The sequence below is a fragment of the Notechis scutatus genome, chromosome 1 (genome assembly GCF_049901735.1).
Source record: "Notechis scutatus isolate UNSWTSFEM ecotype Mainland chromosome 1, rNotScu1.2, whole genome shotgun sequence".
NCBI classification, from domain to species: Eukaryota; Metazoa; Chordata; class Lepidosauria; order Squamata; family Elapidae; genus Notechis; species Notechis scutatus.
In genome coordinates, this window is record NC_142009.1 from 189,895,104 (window position 1) to 189,909,370 (window position 14,267).

Sequence of the window (14,267 nt, forward strand, 5' to 3'; positions counted from 1 at the left end):
CTACCACATAGGATTGTTGTGGAGATAAAATGAGAGAAGACCTCGTATGATTTGGAAAATCTGGGGGAAAATGTGGAATGTAAACGTACTAAGTAACCATACTTTTAAAAAATGTGTGTTGTTTTAAAATGTGGTTTTTTCCCCTCCACTGGGATTGCATTTTTTATAGATTTAATGTAATAAACAGTACAGTCATTGTGCCATGGTATGCTTTTACAAACAAGTTACAAATCCAGAATTAGCCTAGAGAAAGAGGAAGACAGAAAAATATCTACCAAAACAGTATAGGTAATTCTCAACCATTCAAAATTACAGTGGCACTTAAAACAGTGACTTATGACTATTTTTCAAACTTACGACCATTACAACATTGCATTCCACATGGTCACATGATCAAAATTTGACTGCTTGGCACCTGGTATGTATTTATGAAGGTTGTAGTATCTCAGGATCATGTGATCACCTTTTGTGATCTTCTGACGAGCAAAGTCAATGAGGAAGCCAGAATTCATTTAACAACTGTGTTACTAACTTAACAACTGCAGTGATTCACTTAATAAATGGAGCAAAACTCACTTAACAACAACTTAGCAATAGAAAATTTGGGCGCAGTTGTGGTCGTACATAGAGGACTATTTGTACTGTGCAAATCAATCCAATGTAATACCTATACAGCTGAAAATCAAGTTTGAACCAAGAATCTGCCTGTGATCAAACAATGGAGATGCTCATCTGCTTTCACACAGAGATAAGTAACACAAATTGCTGATACATTTATTCAAAAGAATTGGACACCAAACCCTGACTATTAAACCGCAAGGATTTTAGAAAGCTTCAGATACACAATAAACTCTACTCAACTTTGAGTAGAGCAAATCTAGAGTTTAATAATGTGCTTTTAATTGTTCAGTTTATAAAGACAAACTCTTATTCTCCTTTTTTTCCCCTATAGTCAAGGCAGCAGAATTTCTGTATTTCTCACAGGCACAAATCGTTGTCTTCTTCTGGCCTTCCACAGTGTGAAGGAGAGGAATTTAAAAATTCCAAACATACAAGCCAAATAAAATAAATACTTGAAAAGAAACTGCTTAATTGTCCAGGCATATATTGGAATTAGATTTTGGTTGTTTGATATGGATACAGGCAGGGTGGGGGTGCGGTTGGAGAGGGATCAAGGAGGGCAGCTTACGAATAAGCAAGCTGGTTTGTTGAATGAAGCATGTGAAAAGCAGGAATTCTATTGTAATCAGTTCTGCGGAGTTTATGATGTACGATAAATAACTGTGAAATGCATATATATATATATATAAAAAGGAAAATGTTATGAAATTTCAAAAAGCCAAAGCCAGGAGCTGTCAAGCCCATGTTACCTTTACACTCCTCCCAGCCAGACGCAGGACACGACGGGCCAGCTGACAAGCCTGACGAAGCCGCTGAATCTGATCTTCATTCTTAAGGTCTATTTCGTCTCCCATGTCAGGCGGAGCGCCTGTCGTCACATAGTCTGGCTGCTTTATATGCTTGGAAAGGAAGGAGCAAAAATGAAGATCAGAACACGGAGCATGACAATGGGATCATTTTCTCAGATAGAGCCCCCCCCCCCCCACTTCAGCCTGTCTTATTGGTTGTCTGAGTGACCTTCCTAAGCCATCAGGGAAAACCCTGAAGCATGCCCCAGTATTTGTCTCACTGCCCTTTTGAACTTCACAGTGTTTGTTACTTGCAGAGCCTACAACACTGAAATTCAGAGTATCGCAGCAGCTTTCGGCTCAGACCAAAAGTTCCTAATGGCACTCCAACGGTTCCAGTTTGCCTTTTTAAAAAGAAAAAAAAGAAAAAAAAGAAAAATCCACTTTTTCAAAACAAGCCAGGTAACTTTGCAGAGTCCTGAACTGACATATCAATGAAAAGGGAAAAGCCTAAATCCTGAATCCCATAAAAATGGATAAGAACTCTGACTCTGTTGAAAAGAATTACCAATGTAGCAGTTATTCAAAATTATTCTATATTCTTGCACATGTATAACGTAGAGTGTGTGTCTAGGTCTGTGTATATGGATATGTGTCTTCATGTCTCTCTCTGTGATGACTCGGGGTGTGGCACAAAGGCAACACAGTCACATAAGTAAGAAAAGTCCCTTTAAAACCTCCAACTTTGCCCCCAATGTGCAGGTTACCTTTGGCTGGAGAAAAAACTCTCCCAAGAACAGTCTTTAAGTGGAGGAAATTCAGTCCGAATACAAAGTACATATATACTGTAAATAAAAATCCACACAAACCATGCTGCAGCAATTAACTGGACAGGGCAGGATAAGGAATTGCAAACTTCAAAGGCCAACAAAACACACACAGTTCGGAAGATGCCAGGAACGCAGATAAGCCTTGATAATCAAAGATAACTCACGATTTGCTTCCCATAAGTTGCTGTGCGTAGCTTCCCTTTTTAAACACTGTGTTCCCAGCTGCAGCTAATGAAGGGAATCAGGGCCCTTTCCTCCCCCATAAGCAACTCACATTGTTCTCTTCTCCGTTCCTCCCTGTGTGCCCTAGGATGAAGAGGGGGTGGGCCTGAATCTTCCTCTGAATTCCTTCTGCCTTGCTCTACCTCTGCCCTGCTCTGCCCAGCTAGATTTTTCCCTTCCCCAGTTTCTTCCACAGCCAATGGAGCCACACTCCCACTCCCTGTCAGCTGCTCGGCCTCCCACTTGGACTCAGATTCCGACAGGGGCATGACACACACTCTCTCTCTTTGTGTGTATGTGTATGTGTGTGTGTGTGTATGCATGCTTGAGCTATGCCTAATCTATTAGGTTTCTTACATGAAAGACATTAGACCTCAACACTGGCCAGTATTTTATTCATTTATTTGTGAGATAGATTTCTATCCTTCCTTTTCTTCAAAAGCTTAAGATAGTGAACAATGACCCCAAACCATTACAAGCTTCCGTGGGTGGCTGAGTGGATCACCTCTACCCTATCCAATCTTGGCTAGGTGTAATACCCATACCCTCCGCTCATCCTGCCAGGGCCGCGCCAGAGCCGTAAGGGCTGGGCAAAGCTGGGAAAGTGAGCCGCGGGTGTGTGCGTGCCTCCTCCTGCCCCTCGTTCCCAAATCTTGCCCGGGCTGGCGGGCGCTAACCTCGCTCGTTCTTCCCGCGTCGGGCTACAGGTGGTGGCTGTTTCCGCTGCGAGCAGCTCAGACCCGCTGCTGCTGCTCCACAGCCGCCCGCCTGGCCTTTCTTTGAGGTGGAAGAGCTCGCTGGGCTGAAGGGAGCAGCGCGTCAGAGGCGCGCAGTGTAGGGAGGTCGGGGAGGAATGGAAGAGGCCCCTGGAAATTAGCCTCCCCACGTGGGGTTGGGCTGCCCTCTCGGGCAGGGGAGGCTTTGTAAAATAATTCACTTTACCTTCGAAAGCAAAGGGAAGACGGGAGCGCCTGAAGCCAAGTGTCTCCTCAGGGCTCCGGTTGCAGGGAGGAGCCCTGACTGGCCGCACGTGGCTGCGCCAAACGCCGCGGCAGCAAGGGAGAAGGGGCAGCAAGGGAGAAGGGATAAGCAACGGTGGAAGGTCTCCCGATATGAAGTGCCCCACCAACGCAGGCAGCACCATATCCGGGCATGCAACAAAAGTACTTACTAACGGCAAGCCCCCCCCGCTCTCCCCCCCCATTTCGCATGTTTAATATGGGGCTTAATTTGGGGGGAGGGGCTTAATTTGATTTTATGCCAATAAAACATGGTGGGGCTTCCTATTGGTGGAGGCCGTATTGTTGGAGAAACACGGTAGTTCAGCAGGACCAGAATCCTCTGAGGGGCAAGTTATTCCCAATCTCACAACTCCCCCAAAGCTGAAAAAAACCCAACATCCCAGGCTTTAGACTAGACTCACAAATTGTTAAAATAAATGAGAAGATGACAGTGACAGATCACTTTCATCAGCTTATTGCAAAGAAAAATAAGAACCCATCCATGTTGTCCTCAGGGATCAAATTCCACTCAAAGAAGTTTACAACAGGATACACACACAGACACACAAACGCACAAATAAACACAAACATATTTCCAATATTTTGAAAGTAATAGTTTACAAATTACAAAGTAATTTCGATGATAAAAGCCATCACAATTCAAAAATTGTTAACGAACATGAAACAAAAACAACACGACCATGCATTTTCTAAGAATCTATCTAAATCAAGAATTAAACAATGAAATACATCAGTTATTTGAAACATATTATGCGGCCTTTGCTCCTTTGTCTTCCTGCAGTTATAAGCAGTATAATAATAGTTTGTTAAGATATATATCATGACAATTGAAGAACTTTTTAATAGGAACATTGTTAGCTGGCAGCATGATACTTAAAAAAAAACCTTATGATGGCAAAAACTGTTTTTAGATTTCCTAATTTAAAAATGGATATTAAAAAGTTGTTGATGTATGGCCAATTCTTATTTACATGATTTATAACAAATTTCATTATTTTTTAAACAAGAGGCTAACCAAAACATTGGGACGTAGCAGCAGCAGGAGTATCAAATTGAAACTGGCTGAGAAATTGACTAAATGCTTTCTTTACTATAGCAGGAACTCGATTACTTTGTGCATGTTCAAATCCCAGCCCTGGTAACAAAATCATGATTCAAACTGCTAGTTGTTGGGATGTACTTCATTATTCATCTAATAAATCTCTATATTGACTACTGAAAGAAGCAACAGAGCAATAGAAATGATAGTACCTTAGGAACTGGATAAGGAGGAGAAACATCAGCTGGCCAAACTACCTTATAAGCATTTTTCTGTCTGTGGCAAAAAATATATCTTCTTTGATGAATGCTTGATGGGTGTAAGTAGATATGATTAACTGATGAGTAGAAAACACGCTGACAGCCAGTCACATGGCCTGTGGACAAATATATATGGTACAGTATCTGCATCAATGGAATAAATTACCATTTATAACCATGTAATCATATTAATGACAACATTAATACTTTTTAAAAGAAATTTTGGCTTTGTTCTACCCTTGTAAATATACCATTTGTACAATCAGAGAAGATGATCGCTCAATATGACATTGATATGACATTGAGATCTAGTGTGGCTCAAAACAAGACTACCTTTTATTTTTAATCAATTAACATGTCTGATAGACTGAGGATCGTGGCTTATCATCAGCCGCATCATATTAAATTCAAATGAAAACCTGGGAGGAACCAAGATACATCACATTCCCCTAATCTACAACCAGCAAGCTGGTTTATTTTATTATTAAGCAAGCTAGTTTATTTAAAAGGAGAGTAATATCACAGGCCATCTATTGTGAGTAAAAGTATCTCCCGTTTTCTAAGGGGGAAAAAAACACAATTATGTAATGTTGGCTGAGCAAATGCTAAGCAAGGTCAGATTCAGTTAGCATTTGGATGGGAGAAAATTTCAGGATTGGAGAAGCTCAAAAACTATACTTGGAGAAACTCTATGAAGAAGGCACGAGCCAAGCTTTAATTCAAAGGAGACTCTTATCTTTTAATGCCATCTATATTCCTTCTTTTCTTTCTTTCTTTTCTCCAGACCAATAAAAGTAAAAATATTACATTTCTCCCCCATGGAAATGATAAAAAAGGTTTCATCTAAATTTTACCCTACAGTAAAAAGATACTCTTTCTATTGGCATTCTGAGTGGGTTGGTTTTTTTTGGTAATTACCAGTTCTACTTCATTTAGCCATCATTTTCAAAATGCCTGCACAGCATGCATATGCACACAGTATAATATTACAGAAAAGAACACCAATAATAAGTTAGATTTCACAACAAACACATACATTTCTGCTTGGACGATGACACATCCTTAGCAGGAAGATAAAGGAGCAAGCCAAAGACATCTCCGAATCTAAGCCTTTTTGCTATTATGAAGATGATAGAAATTGTACAATATTGTAGGGGGGAAAGTGAAGAGGGGAGTCAGGCAAAAGGATAGCGAGGATGGAACTAATACTGGTGTACTTGTTACAGTAATGAGGAGCAGGAGCGAGCGCCCCAAAATATTTTACTGTCTGAAGGGTTATACTTAAGGAAATGTATCAAGAGTCTTTGAAAAAAATCTTGGTTCTAAAGATCTCGCCATTGTTCCATGTTGAAGGTACAAATACCGTTTTTATGCCTGAGTCACAGTCCCTCCAGTTTCCTTGGCAAGATTTCAGATTTGCTTTGCCCTTGCCTGTTTCCTAAGGCTAAGAGAGTGACTGTCCCAAGGTCACCCAGCTGACATTCATGCCTCAGGCAGGACTGGAACTCAGTCCCTCAGTGTCTAGCCTGATGTATTCGCCATTATACCAAACTGGCTCTAAAAATTACAAACCCTATATAATGATATTATCAAAGGCAACTATCACCACCTCCTTTGTCTAACTATAAAGTGAGCTATGCTAAGCAAATTAATCAGTCTGGATATGCCAGAAGAAACACATAAATTACTTGCCAAAACTAAGAATGAAAACTACACAGTTACAGACAAAAATAAGCTAATTAATCAGTAAGCCAAATAATTACCATTACTTAAAGTAGTGAATTATCTTAAGTCCATTTATTCAGGAGCAAATCTCACTGAATGCAAATTTGAACCAGAATACTGGATATTTGAGGATTACAATTTCCAGAATCAGTATAAAATAAGCTGAATTTTCCATGACTTGCAGGATTTCCATCCTGAACTGCAGGATTTCATCAAGGTAGAAAAATTGCCATATCCAGGCTAAATTCTACAATAGGGAACCCCAACCTTTTTGAGCAAGTAAATTATAGGCATACTCACATTACAGGCACACTGACCAAAGAGCTACCATTTGGTGTGATTAAATACAAATGCCTACTCATTTATGAAAGGCAAACAAACAAGACACCTTCCTCTCCATCTTGTCTATCATCTCAGTTTATTTCCTTTTCATCTGGGCAGAAGGGCATAATTCCAAAGAAAGCATTGGTGGTAGCCCCATATTTTTATTTTATTTTTGAAGACTGCCCTAGCTAGGGCTAGATACAGGGGCACTGAAACATTCTTAGACATAAAGATTATCCTCATGGTTGGAGCTTGATTTCAAAACACGGTAGATTTCTATTTTATTTTTCTAATTAAAGTAATAAAAATAGCCCCAAATAAAATCAGGTAGGGCATGGCACCTGGCAGGCAAGAAGGGAAGTTTCTGGGATACATCAGCTCCACAATTTCCATTTTGAACATGCAGACACCAGAGTTGTGTTATCTGAATCTTCTTGCCCAATGCAGTGATTTCCTTAAAATGTTTCAAAATATATTTTTGAATGTTGAGAAAAAAAACATGGGTTTCTTTGCGGATAGTAGTTTTTCAATCCTACTAATTTCTCTCCTTTGTAGCTGTAGAGACATTTTCACTTTACATTTATAAAATATTTGGCTTCTTTTATGCTCCCTCCTCCTCCTAGTATTCCACAGAACACACGAAATACAGAATACATGAAATATACCCATTTATTGTAATTAGAGCAGTGGGACACTCCTTTCAGGAGCCCAAAAAATACTGAACAAAAGGCCAGTCTGAATAGCAGCTGCCATTTTAAGACTTTCTGCAGGTTTTCATAATGTTCTTTCCAGGCAAGTAAATGAAAATGGCTTAGGTTTGTATAGCACCTCAAGAGATGACCGAGGATCAACATATTACAGGCAACTCCATTATTCCATAGGCCTAGTGCATGGACTAATGGGGTAGAAAAATGGATTGTGAGCAGCTTAAACCCAAATCTTTCAAGCAAGATGGAAATATTAAGGAACATTCTCTAGTAACAAGGAAAAGAGGTTTACTCTTGGTTTCTACAAGTCAGTAGACCATTCCTAAGTTTGTAAAAATATAAATGACAAATGTGAAAGTTACTGAACAGATTCATGAAAATGTACATCTTGAAAATTTCACAGAGTGCCAATTGAATACATGCAATCTCTCATTGGTAGATAGGCGACAGGATGTCTCAGCAATTAAAATGCTGGGCTTGTCAGTTGGAAAAGCAACAGTCAGGGTTCGAGATCTGAATGTCATGCGGTGGGGTGAGCACTTGTCTTCGCCTAGCTCCTGATCACCTAGCAGTTCGAAAGCATGCAAATGCAAGTAGATAAATAGGTATCACTTTCGTAGAGAGGAAACAGCACCCTGCAACATCATGCTGGCCACATGACCGTGAAAACATCTTTGGGTAGTGCTGGCTCATGGTCTCAAAATGGAGATGAACTCTAATAGGCAATGACTAGCAGAGTAAAATCTGCAGATTCATTTCCTCCTTGGTAGATAACTCTGCAGCTGTGAAAGTGACGTATATTAGCTCAAGCAATATGAATGACAACACTGATGAGCAGAGCAGCACAAATGGCATTTTCTCCCACTGATCTCATGGATCAAAAGTATGACAGGGATGGAAAGTACAATGGCCTCCTGAGCCCAGCATGCTCCTTTCAATGGACAATATGGCAGAATCACTGGAGGGAGAGGAAGTTTCAAATTTAGCATCCTTTGGTTCTTCTTTCTCCTTCATTTTAGAGATGGTTTTCTAATCATTTCTTTGTACAGACTTTGTATATTCTTCTCCCAACTAGGAAATAAAATCTCTTGTCCTGTGCATGGATTGAGCAAAAAACCCACTTGGACTATGGCCAGACTCGCTCTAAAGATGCATTCTTTGATCACTGCATCATGAAGCAGGAACCACAATTTTGGTGGAGAGCAACACATTTTTTTCTAAACAGCAGTCAACTACAAAGCAAATTAACTAAATACTGAAGAAGGCAATGGCAACCCAATTACTTACTATTGCACAAAATATGATTTGGACATATCCATGTAATAATGAGGACTCAAAAAAAACTTGAAGCTTTTTAATTACCTGCCTCAGCCTGATAAAAAATACATTTTTATTATTTTCATAATAGTGTGCTTTTTCCATTCTCTTGCAAACTTCACCTATTTCTTGATTGACTTTTTCTCTTCATTTTTCAAAGTGCACACTACCTCATGTAACATAAATGCCATAAATTAACCCTATTCTTCTCCTTTATCTTTCTTTATAAAGTGGCCTTTTGATCACAATCCTCTTAACACCCCAAATTCTAACTTGTAAATAAGGGATATCTTTAACTTTCTTCCTCAACAGATTTGTCTGTGATTGTACAAAATACTGGTATTAATTCTCCAGTTCTTCTGGACCAGCAATGGCAAACCTTTTGGACTTTGTGTCAACAATTTGGAAAATGCCTAACTTGATTCTTCTGGCATGTCACACATATACACACTCCACTGAAAGAGAAACAATTTTTTATCTCCGGCACGTCTAGACCCTCCCCCTGAACAGCGGCACCTAGGCCTGAGATAGAGACCAGGGCCTTGACTTCAGCTCCAGCACCACTACTGCCATTCAAAATGGTTGCCTCATGTTATTCCCCAAGGTGCGTGAACCCTGGAGAATGACATGACTGCCCTCACAGCCCAGCTCTCTTTCTGTTGCCAGGCTCCTGAGGCCTACCCAAGGCTGCTCCAGGTCGCAAACGGTCTTTGTTCTTGAATGGCTTTGGAGAATGCTCTTCCACAGCCTCTGCAGTCTCTGAAAACTGTGTGAAAGCACACCCCATTCTCATGTGATTTTTAGAGGCCATACAAGGGCATGGTACTTCTGGAGGCTCCAGAGGCCATGTGAGAGCACACTTCTTTGGTGGACACTGGCATGGTCACCTCAAACATTGTCAGAGGTTCACCACCATTGTCCTATGGTCTCAATCAGCAAAGCCCCCAAAATGGAAGGGAATAACGGGGCTGGAAGAGACTTTGGAGGTCTTCTAGTCCAACCCCCTGCTCAAGCAGGAGAATGTAGACAGAATACAGAATAACAGAGTTGGAAGGGACCTTATAGGTCATCTAGTCCAACCCCCCCCAAGCAGGAAACCCTACACCATTTCTGACAAATAGCAGTCCAGTGTCTTCTTGAAAGCTTCCAGTGATGAAGCTCCCACAACCTCCGAAGGCAAGCTGTTCCATTGGTTGATTGTTCTCACTGTCAGAGAATTTCCCCTTATTTCTAGGTTGAATCTCTCCTTGTTCAGTTTCCATCCATCATTTCTTATCTGGCCTTCAGGTGCTTTGGAAAATAGGTTGATTTGATTCAACTTCCCTTTTCTGTACATGCTCAAGCCATTTATCAGGTCCTATTGGCTTAGATGCTCCAGATGTAAAAATTCAATCCTTGCAGTTTTATAAAAACTCATACCAGAAAACATTACTGGGGTATTGTTGAGGTAATTCCCCGTTAGGAGAATGAGCGCATACAGGGAGACGTATTTGAGAGAAGTGTGTTTGAATAATACACACACAGCACACAGATACACTGTACAGTAAATGTAGGTTTTTACTTCCAGAAAGGTTTAAGCAAATTTCAAAAACAAGCAGTCCAAAGTCATTCATAGGTAAGTCAGTCAGTTTTCAGTCCAGGGGTAATCCAATAACAAAGTCCAGTGTCAAAAAATAGTTCAGTAACAGACCTACATCAAATCCAAGAATAGCAGTCAAGTAGAAGAAAAATGGAGGAACGGCAAAACTCTCCAGCAGAAGGAAACAGAGACTCACTGAGACACATTCTCTTCTGAGACTAAAACTAAGACGAAACAACCCAGGTTTCTGGCTCCATCTTATGGCCGTTTGAGAAACCACACCCAATTACACTTTTAGGATTCTCTTAAAGATACAGTTTTAAAATGTTTATCCTGGTTTATATATTTTCAACCCTGTTAGGTGGCTTACATTCCTAACATTCTCCCCTTTTGGATATGACAATATATACAACCTTACATTCTAAGTCCATAATCTTCACAGCATGCTTTATGCTTTATAGAGCCTTGGGACTTTGTAAAATGATCTGCTATGTTATTTTCTGACATACAGTATTCCAGCTTAATCATTTTACTTTGCACACATTGTCTCACATTTAAATATCTTAAATCTGTGTGTTTCGTTCTTGTTTTAACAGCAATATTTGAAGCCACCTGTACTGCTGATTGGTTATCTTTGTAAACAACAATAGAATCTGTTACATTAATTCCCATATCAATTAATAATTGCTTACACAAAACTAAATCTGTACATAGTAAAGACAAACATGAGAATTCAGCCTCCATTGCTGACAAACTTAGATGTTTCTATCTAATAGACCTCCATCCAATCAATGCTTTTCCCAATAATACTATAGCACCCGATGTAGATTTTCATGTATTTATGTCTGTAGCAAAACTTGCATCAGCATATGCAGTTAAACTCAGTTCATCTTTAGGCTCCAAATACAATGCATAGTGCATTGTTTGTTTCAGATATCTTAACACACGTTTAGCAGCTTGCCAGTGCCTATCAGTTGGCTCAGCATTAAATCTCGCTAATTGATTAACACTGTATCCAATATTTGGCCTTGACCAATTACTGAGATAAGATAAACTACCAATCAAGGACTGATAAATGTTCTTATCAAAAATAGGATTTTGAACATCACTATGGCTAAACTCCTGGCTCATTGGTGTTTTAGCCGGCTTACAAAGTTCCATTTTAAAACTTTTTAGTAAATGGTTAATTTTATCTGCCTTTGAGATCTTGTATCCTCCCCTAGTTCTATCTATCTTTAAACCAAGATATTGTTTGATTTCTCCTAACTGTTTTATCTTAAATTTCTGTTCTAACAGTGAGATTACTTTAGTAGCTTCTTGTTCAGTTTTGGTGATTAATGCTATGTCATCAGTAAATAATAGCAATAATGAAATTACACCATTACTTTCTCTTTTGAACAAACATGGATCAGCCATGCCAGCTACAAAACCTATCTTAGTTAATTCTTTAATTATACATTGGTTCCACTCATATCCCGATTGCTTCAAACCATAAAGACTCTTTTTGAATTTCCAGTAACATCTGGAATATGGGAGATATGGGTTACTGAAGCCAACTCTAACATGCTTTCATGCCTCTTCTAAGGCCATATTTCACTCTTGCTGTTATAACTACATCCCTCTCCCCTCCTGTGTTACAATTACATTCATCCTCAGGTTCATAACATTAAAATAAAAATACTGTAAACTAATAAACTAATACCAAGTATGCAAAAATAAAAATTGAATTAAAACCAATTAAATAGTGCATATACATTCTATATAGTAAAAATGTCATTATCTGATCGTTTTGCATATTTTATTCTTCTAATTATGAGTAAGTTTAAGCTATGCTTCTAAACCCAACCCTCCCAAAAAGTGAAATCTTGTTTACATTCTCCCATCTAGCATCTAAAAATTTATTAGGCATCTTTCATGTGGTTAAGATTTCTTCTTTTTCTCTCTCTCTCTCCTTATTGAACATCAATACACTCTGGATACTGAAAGTTCTATTCATTACCAAACTCTTCACTGGCACACTACGCATTCTCAGGACAGAGCAATAAACACAGTGACGCTTTCCAACCCGTTTATAACTTTCACCATTTCTATATATTTATATACACAGGTTCTATTGGTTTCAGGAGATCAATACCAAAGTATTGATCAGGGGACAAATTCGAAAAGTGGTGAGTTACTATGGATTTCTTGGAATAGAGATAACCCAGATTCTCTTAGGTTCTCCTGCTCCAGGAGATCAATATTGCTCAGGATTTTTGAATGACATTTCACCCTGCATCTGCGCAAAGGTTCTTCAGTACAATGATTATGCTGACAAAAATGCATTATCAACATCAAAGCAACTGCTATTGCAAATTGAGCCAACTATATTCCTTGGCTATCATCAGAACATACAACAGAAACTAATTATTCACTGCACCTGCTAAATATTTTGGTAATCCACATGAAGAGTTATCATTACTCAATACAGCAACAGCAAATAAATTATATAAAAGCTAAATAAGGTCCACTGAACCAGGGTTCCAATACTATGTGAACAATAAAGCCCAGTGAACTATGAAAATATGCATGAAATTACATTGTGCTATAAATCATGCTAAATTAATCCACTGGTCACCAGAATGCATTTCAGAGTTTCCTTATCTAAAAAGTAAGTTTCTGTCAAAATACCCTTACTGACTGGAAATAAATTTAAGGAAGGACCCGGGGGTGGGTGGGTTTGGATTAAACCAGAATGCTTTTGAATTTAGTGATATGCGGTTCCAGTGGTGCGTTTCAAAATAGTTTACCACCTGTTTGGTGGGTGTCGTTTGGTGGGTGTGGCTTGGTGGGTGCAAGGTACAGGCATAAATTCCTCAGCATGCACACATTGCGCGCATGCACCAAACGTGCACTTTGCGCACATGCAGAGGCTTTCCTACTCACCTCCTGCAATCCTGCACTCTTCCTGTAGCTTCAGCAACTGATGCGCGGCAATCTGCTCTGCCGCGCAAAGCAGCTGCGCTTCCAAAGCAGGGAATAAAGGTCAGTATGGGAGCTCGGGCAGATTGGTGGGCCCATCAGCAGCTTGTCAGAGAGAACCAGTTCAGTTTCTGCTGATCTTCGGTGCCAGCGGTATGCCAGAACCAGGCCGAACCGGTAGAATAGCACCACTGTGCAGTTCCATAAGACATCACAATTTAGAATTACCCCCATTAAGGATTTAAATTCTTCATCAGATGTAGACCTATATATAGCCTAACTTTCTATAAAGATGAGTATGATCAAAGTTTATAATTTTATTTCTCAAGAAAACTAAGATGATTCCTGATTAAGGATAGAAAATCTGCAACTTTCCAGAAGTTTTAACTCCAATGCCTATCATCTCCATGCACTCTCCAACTTTTTAGGGGGGCATTTAAACACTTGGCACTACTAACAATTATCTATCATGGACTGGGAAACGTACAACTAATAATAAAAATACTTGGGAGAGTTGTCCTATTCTCTCTGTAAGTGAATAGATAGATTCTTCCTCTGGGAGATCCTAAAACAGCCGTGTCTTATGTAGACAGTGTACTTTATGGAATGTTGCGGGACAGAAGAAGAAGAAAAAAAATGCCTATTATTTGTAATTCTCCTAGAGGATACCAACAACTCCTTCCCCATCAATTTTGTTACCACAAAAAAATTAACAAAAGGACCAAGAGTGGAAAAGTGGGACAATCTTTTGGAGACAAGGAAAGGAAAATGCACCAAAAGTAATGCAGCATGCAATCTGGGCCCTGTGGACAGCTGATGACATTTTGCACCTGCCTCGCCTTCTCCTTTCATTAAATCCTTTCAATTTTACT

General features: G+C 39.5%; 1 protein-coding gene across 3 annotated transcripts in view; it reads right to left on the bottom strand.

Annotated features, from left to right (window-relative positions):
- METAP1D (methionyl aminopeptidase type 1D, mitochondrial) overlaps positions 1–14,267 on the bottom strand; it is an 87,301-nt gene that overhangs the window by 38,756 nt on the left and 34,278 nt on the right. For 2 of the 3 annotated variants that reach the window (XM_087949716.1, XM_026677707.2), the window contains exons 2-3: positions 4,735–4,898; positions 1,371–1,520 (exon numbers count right to left, since the gene is read on the bottom strand). In XM_087949716.1, coding sequence (XP_087805842.1) covers positions 1,371–1,520; positions 4,735–4,898 — 314 coding nt within the window. The remainder of the gene's footprint in view (positions 1–1,370; positions 1,521–4,734; positions 4,899–14,267) is intronic. The other variant, XM_026677708.2, reaches the window with a different exon arrangement.